The 19,849-nt window shown below is 35.4% G+C and overlaps 2 protein-coding genes and 1 pseudogene across 3 annotated transcripts; all 3 read left to right on the forward strand.

The window, feature by feature from the left end:
- The first annotated feature begins 113 nt into the window (after window positions 1–113).
- TAF13 (TBP-associated factor 13) lies at window positions 114–2,723 on the forward strand. Of its 2 annotated transcripts, none has more exons than XM_021968295.2 (6): window positions 114–262; window positions 650–762; window positions 863–900; window positions 1,109–1,168; window positions 1,257–1,331; window positions 2,226–2,723. In XM_021968295.2, exons 2-6 carry the CDS (start codon window positions 660–662, stop codon window positions 2,400–2,402), a joined length of 453 nt encoding a protein of 150 aa, XP_021823987.2. In that variant the 5' UTR covers window positions 114–262; window positions 650–659; the 3' UTR covers window positions 2,403–2,723. The 2 variants fall into 2 exon arrangements, with proteins under 2 accessions (XP_021823987.2, XP_021823986.2); XM_021968294.2 differs by having other exon boundaries at window positions 166–327.
- A 4,482-nt stretch (window positions 2,724–7,205) lies between these two features.
- Window positions 7,206–12,287, forward strand: LOC110765205 (uncharacterized). Its single transcript, XM_021968276.2, has 8 exons — window positions 7,206–7,789; window positions 8,276–8,560; window positions 8,888–8,947; window positions 9,052–9,261; window positions 9,902–10,020; window positions 10,152–10,249; window positions 11,727–11,851; window positions 11,930–12,287. The coding sequence occupies exons 1-8, from the start codon at window positions 7,571–7,573 to the stop codon at window positions 12,089–12,091; spliced, it is 1,278 nt and encodes a 425-aa protein (XP_021823968.2). The 5' UTR covers window positions 7,206–7,570; the 3' UTR covers window positions 12,092–12,287.
- A 178-nt stretch (window positions 12,288–12,465) lies between these two features.
- LOC110765211 (putative disease resistance RPP13-like protein 1) lies at window positions 12,466–15,289 on the forward strand (annotated as a pseudogene).
- Window positions 15,290–19,849: the final 4,560 nt, after the last annotated feature.

The raw sequence follows: 19,849 nt of genomic DNA on the forward strand, positions 1-19,849 counted from the left end.
AGGTGATCCGACCCTCTCATTTTCCATTTTCCATCTAGCAAAATAAAAAGATTGTAGGTCCTAGTTATTTCGAAATAAATAAAAACTAAAAAACAAAATTTATTCCTGGGTGTCAATAGTATATGTTCGGGTGTCCCTAGAATACCCCTGTCAATATACTCTAGTCTTGTGTCTCGTGTGGCCGTAACGATCGAAAACGGTAAGATATAAAATCGGTCCAGTTCAAAACGCTGGTATATAGGCGCCTTTCTGATCTAGCAAAGCAAGTCTCTCTCTCTGTCCTGCTCCTTTTGTAATTGGAATTTAGGGTTTTGAAGATCTGACGAGGTAATTTTCTTCTGTAGTTCTTGTTTTTCCCTCTAATTTCTCTCGTTCAAACCAAACAGTGCCCAAGGGTTTCACTTATTTGAATTTCCACGATTTTAGTTTATTCGATTTGATTTTGTTTGAAGTCTGGGTCGGATTTATTCTTGATTACTGTTATCCTCTTTACGTGCTTCGTCAATTTCATCGTTCTTGTAATGGCTTTGTTCCTGGAATTATTAAGCGGAAGAATTCGATTAAGTTCAAATTCAGTTCTGTTATGTTGTTATTAGCATAATTGTTCTGTGGTGTCTGATTATAGTGATTTTCGGGGGCATATTTTCAGGGTTTAGAAGATGAACAACTCTGCTGGAGGGCAGTCCTCAAAATCGAAAGCTGGATCCTCGCAGCCATCCGAAACTTCATTTAAGCGAAAACGGGGAGTGTTTCAAAAAGAATGTATGTATGGTCGTTGTGTTTAACAGAAACTCTATGCTAATTTAGCCTTTCTGGGTTTTATTCATAAATGTTTATATTGTTCTTTTTCTGGATGTTGCAGTGCAGCACATGATGTATGGTTTTGGAGACGATCAAAATGTATGTAGCACTATCAAATTTTGAGAGTTGAGTCTTTTCTCAGTATATCATGTGATATTTATATAGATGACACTAATTTGGATACTGGCATGTAGCACATGGTTGTTGTGGTCTCTTTGGAACTGAACCTCTGGTTCTGTTCTTCTTTGGTTTCTTTGGTGAATAAAATTGACTGATCCGGAAAGAAATTGTTTTCTGTTGCTTTCAGCCTCTTCCAGAAAGTGTGGCACTTATGGAGGATATTGTTGTGGAATATATCACTGATTTGGTAAGCATTTCTCAGAGGTAGTTACTATTTACCATGCTAATGAGATGCTATGCCAGGTATTAAACCCAAATATGCAACATTTTTGCAGGTACATAAAGCCCAAGATATTGGATCAAAGAGGGGAAAGTTATCAGTTGAGGATTTTCTGTATCTAATTCGCAAGGTATCATATAAATTTGTTTCCACTGCATAATTTGGTACTTGGATTCATGTTCTGGATATTAAAAGTGAGTTACTTTTAACCAATTTGTCAATAGTTTTTGTTTCACTAACCTCAGCTCACTTTATGTAGGGGTTGCTATTCCTTGTGCTTTTGACTAACACGATAGGAAAAAAAAAATGAGATGAACATGACATGATACGATATTGTGTTATCTTGGCATTAGACGACAACACATTCATTAAAATTGATAGCTTGAAACTAACACGGCTCATTTATTACATGATTGTCACGTTGAAGTTATTTTCAGAGGGTTATTTTGTGATTTACATAGTTATTTTGCATTAATTCTTGCCAATTTCACGTTAGTTTCATGCCTTTTTTGTGTTATTTTCATCCAGTTTCGATTTTTTGTCAATTCTGTGTTATACATGAATATATCATGATACTATATCGTGTCAAAAAAGTCCTGACACAATGTTGTCATCTCGTGTCAATTGCATGCCAATTTGTTGCATCTTACAGAGTGTTTACAAAATTGCCCCCTAACCTTCGGGTTGACTATTTAGGAAGCGCACATTCCTTTTGTGATTGCATTTTATGGCTGGTCTCATATCATATATGCTAATAGTAATAAGAATACTCATGTGATGTTTTATAGCCCATCTAACAACTTTATTACACTCCCACTTGTTTTTTGGTTGAAAGTTGATCAGAATAGTCTGCAATGTAACTTCCTTTCTTTTACATTGTACATTGGAATTACTTGGATAATATGAAAGCCTTACCTGGCATAATGCTTTTAAAAGCATGGGATAAATGATAGTTAAAATGTGATTTGTTATTACGTTCTTTCTGCTGATGCAAACACTAATGTAAATGTGGTAAATGATCCAGGACTTTCCGAAGCTTAACCGCTGTAGAGAATTGCTGTCTATGAATGAAGAGCTGAAACAGGCAAGGAAGGCTTTTGAGACAGATGAAGAGAAGCTGAGGAAGGCTTTTGAGACTGATGAAGAGAAGATGAGGAAGGCTTTTGAGGCAGATGAAGATAAACATGGGTCAACAGAGTGACATGGGAGTATTTCTACTTAAACTCGTCTCCTGGTGATCATTTTCTTTTGGGAAATTGGTCTTGTTTCACTTAATCTTAGCCATTTTAGTGTCCAGGATTAGATAGCAGGATTCAGGAAAGATCCAACACACAACACTTGGCAGCATTCCGATGTTGCAGCAGATTGGCATGTTCATCTGGCGTGGTTTTACCAGATTGACAAGTTTCCCAATGGTTTTACCAGCTTTTTTTCTCTTTCTTTTTCATCAACCTTTGTAGCAGATTGGCATGTTCATCTAGTGTGGTTTTCCTTTTAAATAGTGATGATATAGTGTGGATAAGTTGCGTTTTTCTATAAGCATATGTGATCAGGATCTTCACATTGAACATACAAAAAATCAGGTAATTTTAGAGAGTCCAAGTTCTTCCACAAATGCTGGGTCATATCAAATCATACTAATTTGATATCATAAAAATAAAAATAAAAGCAGAAAGTGTAGCATAGTCCATATTGTGCACGGCCGCTGTTAAACATTTTCGTACGTAACCACATTATTATTAGGAAAGGGGAAAAAAAAGAAGGAAATATTTTTAAATTGATGAAATAAACTCTCCAAGCTATTGAAATACTTTTACAAAATGTAACAAAAAACGCAACTCTTTATCTAGTAAGTATAAAAGGCAAATATTGCACCAATCTTAGCAAACTCACTTTATGGTATGACGCATAAGAAATTATTAATGCAAATATGAGACACATAACTCTAAATCAAAGTCGCATAAACTTTGATGCCACAAACATGGAAATTAGCCTGATGGTGAATGGGAGCATGACCCCAAAACGGAAAACAATGAATGAACAAGGCGAGATATGTTTTGCATGATAGTAATTCAAATTTTGACTTTACAAATGTTACATGTGTGAAAAGCTACATTTTAATTGTTCCTCTAAACATATTGTGCTCTTTATATTTGTAGGTTAAGCCCATACTTCCGTATTAATAGAGGATGGCATTGAAGTGCTTTCGGATTTGTGCCGGAAACTTTCTCTGGTTTATCCAATTTATATAAAATTTTAAATATAATCGTGGCAACCATATAAGATGCTGGAGAAAACCAAAGGGAGTAGAGTGAAAAATGTAATCCTCGCAAAAAACCAACTGATATGATCATAATTTCACATGATTTTATATCATTTTTACTTAGTTTTGTGAATTAATTTGGACTAAAGATGCTGATTTTAGTACGAGTTTGTCAACAAACACCAAAGAAAGATAGAAATTCCTAAAAGTAGAGAAAGTAGATTGTAGAGCTAAAGAAGAAGTCATACGAGTGCGTCAACAAACACCAAAGCAAATCACTAATCTGTAAACACAGCATCAAGGAACAAACATAAAAGCAGATCTTGCAGTAACAAAATGAAGAATCAAGAGAGGAATGAAAAAGATCGAAGAAAACATATGTATTTGAAAACGAAAAGCAAGTAGGATCGAAGGACAATGAGGTGTTCATAACTCTGATAACATGATCGAACGGCTAAGCTCTTCAAATATCATAAAGTTCATTTTCTATCTTCTTCGATTATCCAAAAAGAGCTCAACAATTTGTTACATTTCAATACAGAGAACTAGCTTATGGTTTTATAGTTATAGTCCTTACTAATTAACTAATCTTAACAGCTATATGTTCCAAATCAGCAACTATTAATGTTTGATGTGGTTAAGACACTAGCTAATAGGATTGAGGCAAACAGCATATGGCTGAAAATAGGACATCTAGAGCTTTCCAAAGAACGGTCGTTTGCAATTTTTTGAGATCAGGAATGTGTCCAAATGCCATTCACAAGGGAGTCCACGTATTGTTTCTTGCAAGTTTTAGGAAACTTAGTTGTAATCGCCTTTTCCAGTTAGGAATCGACTTGGAAATTAAGTTTTCATGTAAAGCCACTTGTTTAGACCCAATTTAACTAGGTTATAAGTTGCTTTAAACTAAGAGAGGCCGGCTTCACTCAGGGTACGCCGTAAATTTTCACATATACTCTTGGAGCAAGGAAAGAGTGGCCGTCTATTCTAAGGGTTTTTCTATCTCTTTCTCTGTGCTTTATTTTTACTTTGTTACCATGAGTATGGGTAACTAATTTTCTTTTAGTACAACACAACGTAGCCCTTTCTAATTATTCAAAGCTTAGTTATGCTATGCTATTAAAGTTTCCTCTTCTTGAAATTTAATCATTGTGCTTATTATTTTCTTAACTATTGATTTTTTAGCTTAGCTACCATCTAGGTTTTTAGTTAAGTAATTTGACGCATGTTAGGGTATACGCCATGCCTAATATGAGATTTGCTTCTTGTGATTAAATTCATAAATTTGCATAAGGTAAAATGACATATTCTTAGAGGTTTATGTGATTTTATGAAGTTGTCATTAAGCTTAAGCTCTATGAGCAATTCCACCAGTTGCCCTTAGCCATGGCAAGGGGGGGTGCTAGGGCAGCCACTATTCATGTGAATAGTGGCTGCCCTTGCAAAAAGCAATGTTGGTTTCCAACAGTTGCCCTAGTTTATGGCAAATACTATTCATTTTTTTGTTTTTTTTCACATATTTGTTTACCTAAACAATTAATTTGGACAATATGTCTTTAAAAGATTTTTGGTGTGGGAAGTGAAAAATATGACTAAGTATTTATTTTTTAAAAATCTGAATTTTTTTTGTTTTTTTTCGATTTTTTTTAATTTTTTTTGTTGCTGATGTCATCGATGACGTCAGCTCCCCTGAGTTTTGGACCTGGGGCTGGACCTGCCCTCGGGCCAGCCCGACTTCGTGGACCCCACAGCCATCTCGGGCCAAACCCTGCTGCTGGAGGGCCTTTTTTACCCAAACCTGCCCTAGCCTCTGTCCAGCCCGAGTTGCTGGACATGCTCTATTATGTGTTTACATTTATGCCTCACGCCAAGGATAAATTGCATGTAATAAGAATTGGTTAATTGCTGTGAAAAGAATTACTCATAATTTTGGAGAACTAATCATCTACATAAACTTGGAAATTTTGATAGTATGCATGCTAAGGTTTGGATAAGAGAAATTGTGATGAAAGTTGTCTTCATAAAGCCCCTTTAAAAGCGTTCACAACCTTATTCAGTTCACTTTTTTTTTTTCGTTATCTTGTCTTTAAATTTTCTTTTTTTCAACGTTCTTTTAAAGAAAACCTATAGAAACTAATTTCAAAACTTTTTTTTGTTAAGTTTGGGTTGAGTCATAGCTTTAGGGAGCATAGGAGCATATTAGTTTAAAGTTTATTGGTTAGGGTATTTAGAGTAACTTAGGATTTAATTTGTTTGTTCTTGTGTTTCCTTGTGTTTTCCTTTTTATTATTGTTCCATTCACTCAACGTTTTAGTTAGTTAACTATAAATAAAGGCTTAAGTTAGTTTATAATTCACAAAAACTTGAGAATTAATTCAATTTCTTTGGGATCAACCTTATTCTTACTTTGGCTATATTGCATTAACCTTATGTGCTTGCAAGTTTATTTCTTGAATTTAACTATCTAATTTTTAGGAAGTAAAAATCTATATCAACAATGCTCACATATTAGATTCTTTATTTGAGCATGAACTTAAGAATGGATAAGTGGGTCTAAGAATGGACAAGTCTTTTGACATGTGTTTAAATGGATAAATGCGTCTAAGAACAGGCAAGTCTTTTGACATATATTTAAGAGCATCCACAATGGGCTTCTTAAATCACCTCCTTAGATAAATTTTAGAGAGAATTTGGAAAAATGCAACCCCAACCATGCTCCCTATCCACCTCCTAAAATAAGAAGTCCTCTAGGAGCTCCTAAATCCGAGGAGAGAGAAAGGACTCCTAGTGGCTCCTTATAATTTAATGATGTTTTATTTAATGAGTATTTCAAACCTTTAATTAATGTTAATTAATTTTTATATTATTTTTTAATAGAGATGGACCAATTAAAAAAGAGTTATAGCATTTATGATTCCCTAAACTAGAGAGCATGATTGAAGTTTAAATTTTATAGAGAGCTCCTAAAATAACTTTTATATGTTTTAGCTAAAATTTAACTCAAACATAGAAAGCATGATTGTGGACGCTCTAAGAACGTATAAATGGGCTCGGACAAGTCTTTTGTATGTTTCCTTATGCACGGCTTTTGAAAGTAACCACGAAGGGCATTTCTTGCCAAGTATCAATACCGAAAACTTATATTTATATTTATAAAGCAAAAGGCAGAGAATGGTGAAACATTCAAAATACCAGAAAATGCCCTTAGTTAATGCAAATATTAAGAATTGAAATTATTAATTAAATGAGGATAATATGATAAATTCATACTTTTTCATATTTTAAAAAATTAAAATTAAAATTAAAATCGGTTAATGGATCCTATTTTTATGGAAAACAACTACACATTATCTTTTTTTATTCTAAAATAAATTTAAAATTTTAAAAAGAAAAAAAGCCTCTCGCAAAAGCAGAAGCGCGTGCGGAGAGGCTAGTTTATATTTATTTGTTTTACTTTGAAAATAATCTGACCGCTTCCTATAACTAACCCCCTTCCTATAACTAAATTTTTTTAATGGGGATACTCTTCAAACTTCAATTGATTATATAAATACCTTTGAGTTTTATAATTGAATAAGTGAAATTAAACTAAGTATTAATACCAAATATGGACATGGCCTGCCAAAAGAGCCCAATGACTAGCCCCATCACTTAAGGAGTGATCGGGCCCAAAAGGCCAGAACAATGCCAAAAATGTAATCTGAATTTCCTCCATTCTAAGTGCAATACTTTCCTTACCTCCTTTGAGGGAAACGAGGACTTAGGCATCAAAGGTTATTGGTTGCTCTCCCACTACCACTTTTGAGTGACCGTTCCTTGTTTTCTTGCAGGATTTTTGGAGGGAGAGAGATGAGTGATGAGTGTGATTCGTCTTTGCAAGAGCATGAACAAGTTCACTTAGAAAGCCATGTGTGTTTTCATATGTTTTTTTTAAATGATTGTTTTTTTCTAAAATAATTTGTTAATTTGTTTTTATCTTTAAAGGAGAGAGAACCCAGCAAGCACAAATGTCCAAACTTAGACAGATATTTCCACAAGATAAATAAAATCTTGTAAGGAAGAAACCAACTTACTCGCTCTGTTCGTTTTGAAACGACGGTAAAACCATGAGTTTGTTCGGTGCTTCTTCTCCTCCGTGGGTTCTAAGGACCTCTCTTCTCACAACACCCTCTTCTTCTTCATTTTCTTCTTCAAAATTCTCAAAATACCAATCATGCCTTTCTCCTCGCCTTTTATGCCGCGCGCAAGCCAACGTAGGCAGTGACTTCAAATTCGTTCTTCACGATGCTCTTGATTCCTCTGGAACCCCCACCTCCCTCGCCAGGGTAATTGTTCTGTTTTTATTGAAAATATAATACATTTAATTTTCCTGATAAATATAAATTGGGTATTTATTTATTTATTTTTATGTATGAGATGAATGCATTGGCAATTTGGATCAGCTTGATGCAGTCCCTTTTGTCATTATTACTTTATTCCTAAAGAGAGGAATTTCACATACTCCAAAAGTTGCTTTAGGTTTTTTCTGTAGATGCAAATGAAGGAAAATAATTGAGCCATGTAAAAAGTAATATGTTGTAGCTGATGTGAGAAGCCTACTTCTTTGATAGTTTTTCCTTATAAATGACTACTGTCAATTTGATAATTTTGTTCATTTACTGGATTAGCTCTTCTCTTATATCAATTACATGATGCAGTTTTTTTTTTGTTTGGGGAGAAATTTTGGACTTCGTTACAATACAATGTCTTGATTATGCAATAGGGTTGACTTATTTTGGATTTTGATTAATATGTAATTGATAAACAACCAGGAGGCTAGGGAGGGGTTCTGCTCACAAATTCGCCATCTTTCTGGTATAGAGAGGCAAACCAGCATTAGCATCAATAGATGTGTTGATCTGGGGAAAACAGCTCTTTACATTGCAGCAGAGGATGACTCCCTTGTGTCACATTCGTCAGTTCCGCTTCCAGTGGATGCTTTTATCAGTAGATTTGGTGATCTTTCCATGGACTATTGTTCTCACTACAACTCTTCATTCAGATCCTCTCCTGAGAGTTTGTTGGATAGTTTGGAAAATTATTTGTACGTAAACAAGGTATGTTTTGCAGAAAGTTGGATTAGAGTTCTTTTTGAGTTGATTCAAAGCTGAACCGAAAGGCTTCTAAGTCATTTTACTTTCAACTAAATTTAAGCTTTTAGGGAGCCTTGGTGTTGCAAAACTGCCAAACCTATAGTGTTGAAGTAATTGGGCATGGACAAACTAAGATAAAGTTCACTTTGGGAACAATTGTTTTGTCACAGAAAAGTTCGACGTGGCATTTAAAAAAAAAAAATTAAATCAGAACTTATGTACCTCATTGGCATTTCCCTTTGCTTTTGCAAAATTCTTTGGTTTTGATGACCTTTTTGTCTTTTCTTTCAGGCTTTCCGAAGAACCAATGCAAGGCATCACTCTGAACCACGAGCTCTATATCTCCACTCGGTATGGAAGTCTGCCTTACATCTTTGTTATTTCAAGCCTCGTTTCTGAGAAAACACTACAATATCAGCATTGTTTTAGGAGTTTAATGTTGAAATTGCAAACAGGTTTTGACACATCGTTCAGGATCACCAGCAATGCTTTCACTAATATACTCAGAAATTTTGAAAATGCTTCGCCTATGGGGGTTTTTGGATTTTGATGTGGAGATATTCTTTCCTCACGATCGTCATAGTCTTCCCAGAGGTTATCATAAACAGAAAAGCAAGGAATCTGATAATGCACACATATTGACATCACAAGGCCTTTTGGTGGAGGTAACTTATCTTATCATGCAAACGTCTTTTTTTTGGGTCATTATTTGTATTATTGTATGTCACTGTGTTGGGCATGCTCAAACTCCTAGTTCCCTAATGAGTGTCATATTCGATGTGGTATTGCCTGTTGTTAATTGAATATTCTTGTAATTTAGGTATTTATTTGCCACTTATTCCTAGAGTGAGCAACTTTTCCCTTGAGGCTTCGTCCTAGTTTATCTGTGGTGATGGAAATGTAATCTATGGTACATTCAAGATCAAATTGTTTCCATGTGCTTTAGAATATTTACAGGTCGTGCTACTTTGATTGTAACACATATTTTTACTAAGAATGTAATGAGCCTACCTATAAGTTGGTGCCATATAAAAAACACCCCTATCTCTCATCACGATATACAATTCAACGACAAGTACAAAAATTGTGCTCACCAACCTTGATCCAGCTGCTGAAAATTGTTCAAAAAAGAAAAGGCTCTGTTAGGATTTAGATATCAACCATTAGATTGCAATTGAAAGGTTGTAGGCATGGATTTTGTGTTCACAAAAAGTAGGAGATAAATTTATAAATATATATGCTTCTTTGTATGTCCAAGCCTTTAATCCTAGCTTAATATGGTCTCATAGTTTACTGTATGTGCAGATTTTAAGAAATTTGAAGGATGCATTCTGGCCATTTCAGCATGATCAACCAGGGAATTTATTCTTGAGGGCAGCACGTGCTGCTAACTTCATTGATAGACCAAACATTAATGAAGACAGGTATTTCAGTCTGAAATGAATGTAATATCTACTTAAACTAATCTAAGATGTTAAAATAGTTGAGTTCCATAGAGCATTTCCTTGTACGTATTATATAAGTCCATATACATGAGATACTTTGTCTTTTCCAGTGGTTTTCAGCTTGCATCTGCTAAGGCTGCTCAACATAGACTAGATCGTGGTGTTTGGACTAGTGTACATTTTGGGGATATGAGGCGTGCCTTATCTGGTACGTATTCATTGCAGCTCATTTAATCCCAGTGTCAAGAAGGCAATGTCATATTGAATAGATTACTTTTCTTGATGCTGTTGAACTGATGGTAGCATAAGTTGAGATCTCACCCGGAATGTCATAGGGTTTGCACTATCTAAACTGTGCTTCAATAAGTTCAGGGTCCATTCCAATCCAGCATTTTAAATATTATCCTTAGTATCTGGCCAAAAAAAGTCTTATATTTAGTCATCTTTGCATAGCAGTTTTACGAGTAGTTTTGGAGGTTTGTGCGGTTATTATAAGAGAAAGCACCATTGTGGAAGGTGTTGTTTGTAGGCTGCTTATTTTATAAAGGCTTCTGTCATTTCTACTCTGTCAGAAGGCCTGTGATTTTATTGGTTCAATTTGAAAATTCCATTATATCATCTATATTGAGCTTTTAGTAGTTTCCTCCTGAGTCATGGGGCTGTAATAATTTTGGTTCGTTTGATAGGAAGAGAAACTGACTCGAAATTATCACACTATCTTAAGCATGTGCACATTTGTTTTTTGTGTAAACAAAAAGAGGGCTCTGTTACCAAGATGTTAGGATTATTAATGGGAATTGCAGATAAATTAAAGAGAGCTGCAGAAGAAAAGAAAGGGAAAGATTATGCCTTTTCATTCCTGTCTCTTTTGGAGGCTCCACATCCTTACATACAAAAGGAAAATACATGCTCCAATAGTCTGGTTGTGCCATGTGGCTCACGAAACCCTAACAATATTCTTGTAAGATGATAGACACTAGCTAACAGTCCGCCCTTTGCTACATCTACGCCCCTGAGATATATGCAATTTGAGCTTCATTGGTAGTACTGTATTTAGGATTTTGAGAGAACCTTGAGTCCAAATTTACAGAATGGAGAGAAAATCTTTTGGAATAAATTTACATAGTAAAAAAAAAAGAGGTCTCTAGTTTCTTTTGAGATTTTGTCGTCTGTGTAAATGAAGCTTAGTTATTCAAAACAGAGATAAAAGCACGAATTTAGTAAGTATTTTGGCAAATACTAAACCCTAAACCCTGAGTATTCCCAAGTGTCGTGATTAATTTTGGTTTCTTAAGCTAGATTTAGTTTGTAGAATTAATGTTTTTTCTCTTGGTACTTCTGGTGGATTACTTGACCACTTTACCGTACAGTTATTCTTATGAAATAAAATTTCATCTGTTCGTTCAAAAAAAGGATTCCCAAGTGCTGGCCCTTCACCCGCTTTGATTCCATAAGTTGAGGACCCGCTTGATGGGGATACTTTCTGGCAAATGTTATCCCATGCAAACACCAGGCCAAAATAGAATTATCTCACTTCTTTTTTTGCGCCTCAATATGACCTCGTTCCTCAAGATCTCTAGCCCCAACAGAAAGGAAATCCTTGTACTTGCTCCTTCATTTCATCAAAACTGAAATTTACATAGGAATGTCCCCATATTAACTGAACATTGTTCCTATTGTTACAGCATGTGAACGTCTTATTCTCCTGGAAGCTGATCCAAAGGAATTAAGAGACTACAGCATTCTTCTGTACCATTGTGGATTTTATGAACAATCACTTGAATATTTAAAGTTGTATCAGGACACAAAGGTAAGTTTCCTATGTATGTGTGATAACTTGTGACTTCGATAAGCAAATTAATAAAATATCTTTATTTGGATATGGCAGAGTCGCCCACTACGGAGGCAACCATCTGATTCATTAGCCATTCTTGAGGAAGATGCCGTGGAGAAATTGATGATACGCCTTAACCTAATTTTGATGGAGGATGGTTGGAGCAGGCCGTCATATGCTAGAAATTTTCTTGGTAATAACTCTGAACCATGGTAGTGCTTCATGTAAATTATTGCCGATAGCAGTACAAATCCCAATCAGTAGGAGGTTCATGTAAAGTGGGAAAAGAGGCACTTAATTGAACTTCATCCCAGAAAAGTTTTGTCTGGTTACATGTCTTATCTTGTGTAAATTGATGTATATAACATGTGCTTTTTATTCTCAGTAACAAAATGTTACTTTATTTGTGATTTGAGTAATAGTAGATTATGTGGAATCTTAAAAACAGAAGACTGATCTCTTGTCAGATATGTTGTGAACTTGTGAGATCTTTATTTACATAGGACTGTTCATTTAGACATAATCCTGTTCACATGACTAATGGTTCTGATTCAGTCTAGCAATATCACCTACCAAACTGTTATTTCAACAAGGGGAAAAACATAGCTATAGAGATAGCGTGGTTGCATCAACCCGCGATAGCTGAGTTTTTCTCTTTGAGTATGTATGACTGCAGGTTGGCACGAAACGAAAGTAGTGATAGTAACATCATTTCCACGGGGGATCCACGGCACTAAATTTTTTTGACACAAATTTTCAACCGTTAAATTGAAGTACAATGAATGTGTAAGATTAAACAAATTAATTGTTTTATTCTTAGAATTTCAGACACTCGATGGAGCTTGAACATTCATTCAATCGGGGGTCTGAGATTTCAAGTAACGTAGGTTCTACAATGTCCTGCATATTATGTGATTACAATTGCAGGACAACTGTCAAGAGTCTGGAAATGAGAAATAAAAAGAGAAAAACCTTCATTACTTTTTGAAATTTCCCTCACAAACAAACAAAGCAAAACAGACCTCTCCTCAACTGCATATTGACCAAAACATCTAATCCTATCCCTCACTGAATGAAATTGAGCTTATATAACCTTCACAGGGTTTGGGAGCTCTTAATCTGAATTTATAACAGTTTTAGTTTCCAACTTCTTCGAAATTAATACTTCCCCCTCAGAAAATAAAAAAAAAGAGAACAGAAAAATGGCTGGAGCTTTGATTGGAGAGGCTTTTCTGTCTGCTTTAATTCAGGCTCTGTGCGACAAGCTTGTTTCCGGTGAGTTGATGGCCTTGTTCCGAGGAAGAAAACTTGATAATTCACTCATGGAGAAGCTGAAGATGACGTTGCTGACCCTTCATGCTCTGCTCAATGATGCAGAGGAGAAGCAGATTGTGAACCCTGCTGTTGGAATGTAGCTTGACGAGCTCAAGCATGCAATCTTCGATGCGGATGACCTACTGGACGAGGTCGATACTAGAGCTCTGCAACATCAAACCAAGAAAACCCAGGTGTGGAAATTCATTTCTACTTCTGTCAATCCTTCGTATCAAGGCATGAACATGAATGGTAGGATAGAAGAGTTATTCAAAAGACTAGAACACCTTGCAAAACAGAAGGATATCCTTGGCCATAGAGAAGGTGTTGGGGGCAATGTTTCACACAGAACTCTCACAACACCCTTCGTTGAGCACGAATGTTGTACTTATGGTAGGGTTGGAGATAAAGAAAAGTTAGAAACACTCTTGTTATCTGATGGTCCAGTTAGGAGCAACAATATATCTGTAACTAATCACCATAGTTGGGATGGGCCGGTTGGTAAGACAACCCTTGCTCAACTCCTTTACAATGATGACAAAGTGAAAGAGTATTTTGATATTGAAGCTTGGGCTTGTGTTTCTGAAGATTTTGATGCTATTAGGGTAATCAAAACCCTTCTTGAGTCAGTCACTTCAAAATCTTGTGGTATTTCAGATATGAGCTTGCTTCAAGTTGAGCTCAGGCAACAAGTGCGGGGAAAGAAATTTTTATTTGTGTTGGATGATGTCATTCAATGACAACTATAATGATTGGGATCTTCTACGGGCTCCTTTCACTTACGGAGAAAGGGGAAGTAAGGTAATTGTGACCACAAAGGAACACAAGTGTTGCATCTATCATGCACACTGTTCCTATTCACTACTTAAGAACAGTTGTCGGATGAAGATTGCTGGTTATTACTTGAAAGACATGCATTTAGAAATGAAAACCCCAGTGCACATCCAGACTTGGAAGAAATTGTTAAGAAAATTTCACAAAAGTGCAACGGTTTGTCTTTAGCTGCAAAACCACTTGGGGTTCTCTTGAGTTGCAACCTAGAGTATAAGGAATGGAGTGGCATCTTGAATAGCAATCTTTGGGAGTTAGTGCATGATAAAAGTATTCTTCCGTCTCTAAGAATGACTTATCATTATCTCCCAAGTTATTTAAAACAATGCCTTGCTTGAATAGCATCTTGATATTAGTGGAACTAAGTTAAAAGACATGCCTGTGAAAATTGGTAGACTAAAAAGGTTGAGAACACCGACTACTTATGTTGTGGACAAATCTACTGGGTCAAGCATCGTAGAATTGATGGAGTTGACAAATCTTCAAGGAAAACTTTGTATTTTGAATCTGCAAAATGTACTCGACGCAATGGTTGCCTTTCGGGCCAACTTGAAAGAAAAGAAAGATCTTAAGGAGTTAGAGTTGGAATGGGGCGATAAGGATGCCCATTATTCCACAAAAGAGAAAGATGTACTTGACATGCAACAACCTCCCTTAAAATTGGTGAAACTGACGTTGAAATTCTATGGTGGAATCACCTTCCCAAAATGGTTTGAAGACTCTGCCTTCTCTAACATACAGTTTATATGTCTCAGTGGTTGTAGTTATCCTTTGTCCTTGCCACCACTTGGGCAACTACCCGTTCTGCAAGAGCTAACTATAAAAAGTATGAAATCTGTCACGACTGTTGGTGTTGATTTCTATAGTTGCAATGGATCTTCTGTATTTCAGCCATTTCAATCACTGAAGAAGCTTAAGTTTGATGAGATGCCAAAGTGGGAGGAATGGCTACCAAGTCCAAGTAGAGGTAACTGTCTAGACTTTGCTCGTCTTGAGAAGCTGATTTTAAGAAAGTGCTCAAAGTTGAGAGGAAACTTGCCTAATCACCTTCGTTCCTTGAAGAAGCTTTCAGTGTCCAATTGTGAGGTTCTGCAAGAAAGGGTTACCCCTACTATTTGTTCCTTGAAGAAACTTTCGTGCTCGGGTCAGACTTAATGATTTTCATATATGGACGGGTTCGGCTTGACTTGTTTATTAAGTGGGCCGCTCTAAACGAGTCAGGCCAACCCGACACGACCTATTTGACACCTTTAATTTTAATTGAGGAATGACCTGGCACGGCCCATTTGACACCTTTAATTTTAATTTAGGACTGTATATTTGGATATGATTATGTTCACATAACTAATTTTTCTGATTCAATCTAACAATTGCACCTAATAAGAACATCATTTTCATGGGCATGACACTAGGGGTGGGCGCGGTCTAATTCGGTTTGATTTCCACCTCAAGCTGAAACTGAAATCGGAACTATTTAATCGGTTAAGTTCGGTATGGCTTTAGCAATAAAAAAAATTATGAAATCGATTGGTTCGGTTTGAACCAGTTCAGTTTCGGTTTCTGATTTTTCCGGTTTTGGACCGTATTATTATTATTTTTTCAAATTATTATTATTTTTATACAAATTACAACTAAAATTTAATTTTTTAGGCCTGAAAATTTACAAATGATCCAATTTCATGCAAAAGAGAGATATTTGGCCTAAAAAATAGAGATGTTTTGAAATTGGGCTTGGGGAAATATTAATTATGAGATTAAAGATGTATCATTGGATTTGCAATCTCAGACGCCGCCTCCAAGGTACCTCCAAATTTGCAACGCCACCACCATCTCCGTCTCTCTCTCTCTCTCTCTCTCTCTCTCTCTCTCTCTCTCTCTCTCTCTCTCCATCCCCTTCACTTCATCCTTTTTATGTTTTTTGCATATAAATTAGGTCCCTTTTTCTTCTTCAATTGTTCTTCTCCTTGTTTTGTACAATCTATGAGTAGTTAGTTGAAATTAATTTTACGAAGCTGCAACCAATTTAGGTTTGATTGAACTTAATAAGGTCATTTTCCTTTCTATTATTATTATTATTTTTTTGGTAAGATCAATCCATCAATCAATTCTAATTTCTTCTTCATTTTCTCATTTAATTAGGACTTGGGAGTATTTTGTGAGATGCGATATGACAAAGGAAAACACTTGAGATGACATCACTAGTAAATAGCTATGAGAAGAAATGGGCTTTTCATAGTTTGATATGTGGATAGGAGTAAATAGTCTATGTCAGGTATTTGGTGTCAACTTGTATTATTTAATTACTCGACTATTTTATACGGGTTGGGCTTTTAATACTCTCCTTACCTTACTAACTAATACAATCCACACACCCCGGATTAGATAATACACGTTTAATTATACGGCTTGGGATTAGATAATACTCTCTTTTCATCTTCTTCTCCCTAAGGTTATTCTTTGCTATCTTCTCCACAGGTTATTTTCTTCACTCTTCTCCAGGTATCCATCTCTCACTCTCTCTCTTTTTCATACTCTCTCCAATATGCATCTTCTTACTTATTCTCTATTCTTTATATATTTCAATTTTTTTATTAAATTTTTGTGAAAATTAGGTTATTAATTTTTCTTTTTTGACAATTTTTTTAATCGAATGTTTTCTTTGTATGTGATATATTTTTTTGGCTCTTTTGATTGCAATGCTTCTGTTCTACTGCTACTTTCTCCTTCTTCTTGTTGTACATGGAAACTTTGATGTCCAATACAGACATATGCAGATCAATATTCATAATACAATTCTAATAGTTAAACCACATATATTTCTGTATATGCAAGCGGGATGGTATTTTGTTGTCTTCTGTCATGTGTAGAATTCTACTTATTGTTGTATTATTCTAATTTTACATGTGGTCTTGTGTAATGCATGATTATTTATATTGCTAAAAATAGTCTGATCTGATGTTATACGGAACATCACCAAACACAGTATAACTTAGTTAGACTATTTATCCGGAACAACACCAAACACTTTATAATATTATGGATAAATAGTCAGTACTCTCCGGAATAGATTAATATTATCCGACGGAAATTAGTCAGTACAGTCCGATGTACCAAACGAGCCCAAGGACCTTGGAATTACGATCCTAGCTTTTAGCATTTTGGATGGTGGTGGATGTAAACCAATTTAGCAGAAAATATAATTAAATTGTTGCTGCGGCAACGAAATTGGTGCTAGATGACAAGAAGATGGAGGGCCCAAAGTTTCTGGATCCCCTGTTTCATACCCTAGCCAAAATTTAATCTTGCCTAAAGTATAACCTAAGCGGATATAAGCCTGCTAAATTTTGCTTCCAATTTCGGAGTTTAATCCGGTTCAAATTAGCGAGGCTTTTGTAAAATCTGTCATACGTACCTACATGGTTCTATATTGCATTTGCTTAATTAGTCATTTTTTGAGAGTGTAATTCAACTATAATAACTTATTTGTTAGCTTACATTCAGGGCCTCAGGCATAAGCAGGCAATGTGGCCGCCTAGGGCCCCAAAATTGGGAGGGCTCCCAATTTGTATAATACCCTATATATACATATCTATATTATTTTTAAAAACTATAATATATAAATATTATGTTAGGTCCAAACCAATTATTATAAATATAAAAAAAATGACCTAGTCATTCAATTCAAAACTAAAAAGAGGAAACTCAATAAAGGCCCACTTATTGTAAAAGCAAAAACTAACCTAATTACTCAATTCAAATTTAAAAAGAGGAAATTTCGATAAAGACCCAATTTTTTTTTATTTTTTTTTTTATAACTTATAGCTTAAATCAATTAACCTAGTTGAATCAATTAGGAAATTGAAAAGCACATGGTAGAAAAACTTGATTATGTAAAGTTAATTGATGCTTTTGATTCGAAAATGCAAGACAAGTGATATTTAAGTGATGATTTGATGCATTTTTTAAAGTTGTGTAAATTACATATTGATTGTTTCTTTTATGTTATAATTGTGAATTTTAGTTCATATAATATTTTTTTTAACTTACTGAAGAAAAACAAATCTCATAAATATACATATAGAGTAGAAGGCCTCATTTAGGATGTTCGCTCAAAGCCTCCAAAACGTAGGACCCCCGTTGCTTATATTGATGCATGGAGCAATAATGTTAGCTTAGTAGTCCTTGGACGGAGCTCTACCTGTCCGGCACGGGTATGATTCTCCTTTCATGGAGGATGATGTATTTTTTTTCTCATACTTCTTTGGTTAGAACTTAGAACATGGTCTGCTTTCAATACCATTGCCATCTTCAAGTGGGTGCAGATATGTTTCTCTACAAGCATAGCAGTTGAAAAGTGAATCGGTGATTCGTTGCTGCGTTAAAGATTTCATTGTAGGATATTTTTGTGCTTTGAACACTGCATATTAGCTATAACTTAGCTCTCTTTCTATTTCTTTGTTCATCATCCTGATCTCTAATAGATGAGTGCCTCGACTGGGCTGCTGTTTGGGGAGTTAGGAAGTTTGGGGAATTGGGTTCTGTCTGGGGAGTTTAGGAAAATTTGGGTTTGGAGTTGGGCAACCCAAATAGTTGGAAGGAGAGTTGGGCCTAAAGGATTGGATAATTGGAAAAAATGTATATACCTGTCAAATATGGTTCGGTTTTAATCGATTTTTCATGACATAAACGGAACCAGAGTCGGACCAAACCGGCCTGATTCGGTTTTGAATCCAGATTGACTGTCAACACAGTTTTTTTCAGCTTGTTTTGTTTCGATTCACTAGTTTCGCGGTTCAGATGTCCACCTCTAGAATTTTAGGTGAAATTGGGATTCATGAACTCTAATTTGGTTGGAACCAAAATGTAAGAACCCAACCTACATATTTCTCAAATTTTGAACATATTTATTAAAAAAATATAGGATATGTGATTCAAGTGATTTTTCGAAATCTAAATTTGGACAAAACAAAATTCAAAATTTGAATTTTTTTGGTTCTCTTTTACTTTTCTTTTCACTAAACAAATAAAACTTCATAATTGAAGATGGCCACTGGGTAGATAAGAAGAAGCACACAGCAGAACAAATTCATTGCGCAATAATTACCCTATTTTACTAAATATTAAAACAAACAATCACTCTCATAATGCACCAAGCCACCCAAAAAGAATTAACCTAAAAAAGTATAAATAAATAAATAAAAACCCATAATTATCAAGCTAGCCAAGGGTCAAGGTAAGGCCAAACTTTATGCAATCACATATCTGCCTAGGTAGGCCCTAGGCCCTAGGCCCTAGGCTCTAGGCTGTACCTACAACCCTATAGCCCTTCACAAAGCATAGCTTCCTATAGCCTTTAGGCTCTACACTTGACCTATTAGTAGACTAGGTTGGTCCCACACCCCTACAGGCCTAGACTCTACCTAACACACTCAGGCCTTCTCCTGCTATCAAAAATAATAATTAAATAGCGAGGCTGCGCATAATGCGCACTATATCAGAGGCAGGCAGCCCCCACCAAAATGCGCTGTGGCCATCTTAAAAGCTAAACAGAGCATTTGCAGAAAAATGGATTGGAAAGTTATTAGTTAGGCTTCTGGTATCTTCCTACTGTAGCACCAGAGAAGAATTACTTTTTATTTCTTATTTTTCTGAAAATTTTGAGAAGTTTGTTTTTTATTATTTTTTATTATGAATGAGTATGGATCATAAAAGAATGTCGGAAACTAAAGTCTAAAATACCCATGTATTAGTAAGCACAAACGGAAATAAGGAATTATAATACTTTAAATACCCGATTTTAGTAAGTAAACATGTCATTACACTAAATCA

This window comes from Prunus avium, chromosome 2, assembly GCF_965620075.1.
Source record: "Prunus avium chromosome 2, drPruAviu1.hap1.1, whole genome shotgun sequence".
NCBI lineage: Eukaryota > Viridiplantae > Streptophyta > Magnoliopsida > Rosales > Rosaceae > Prunus > Prunus avium.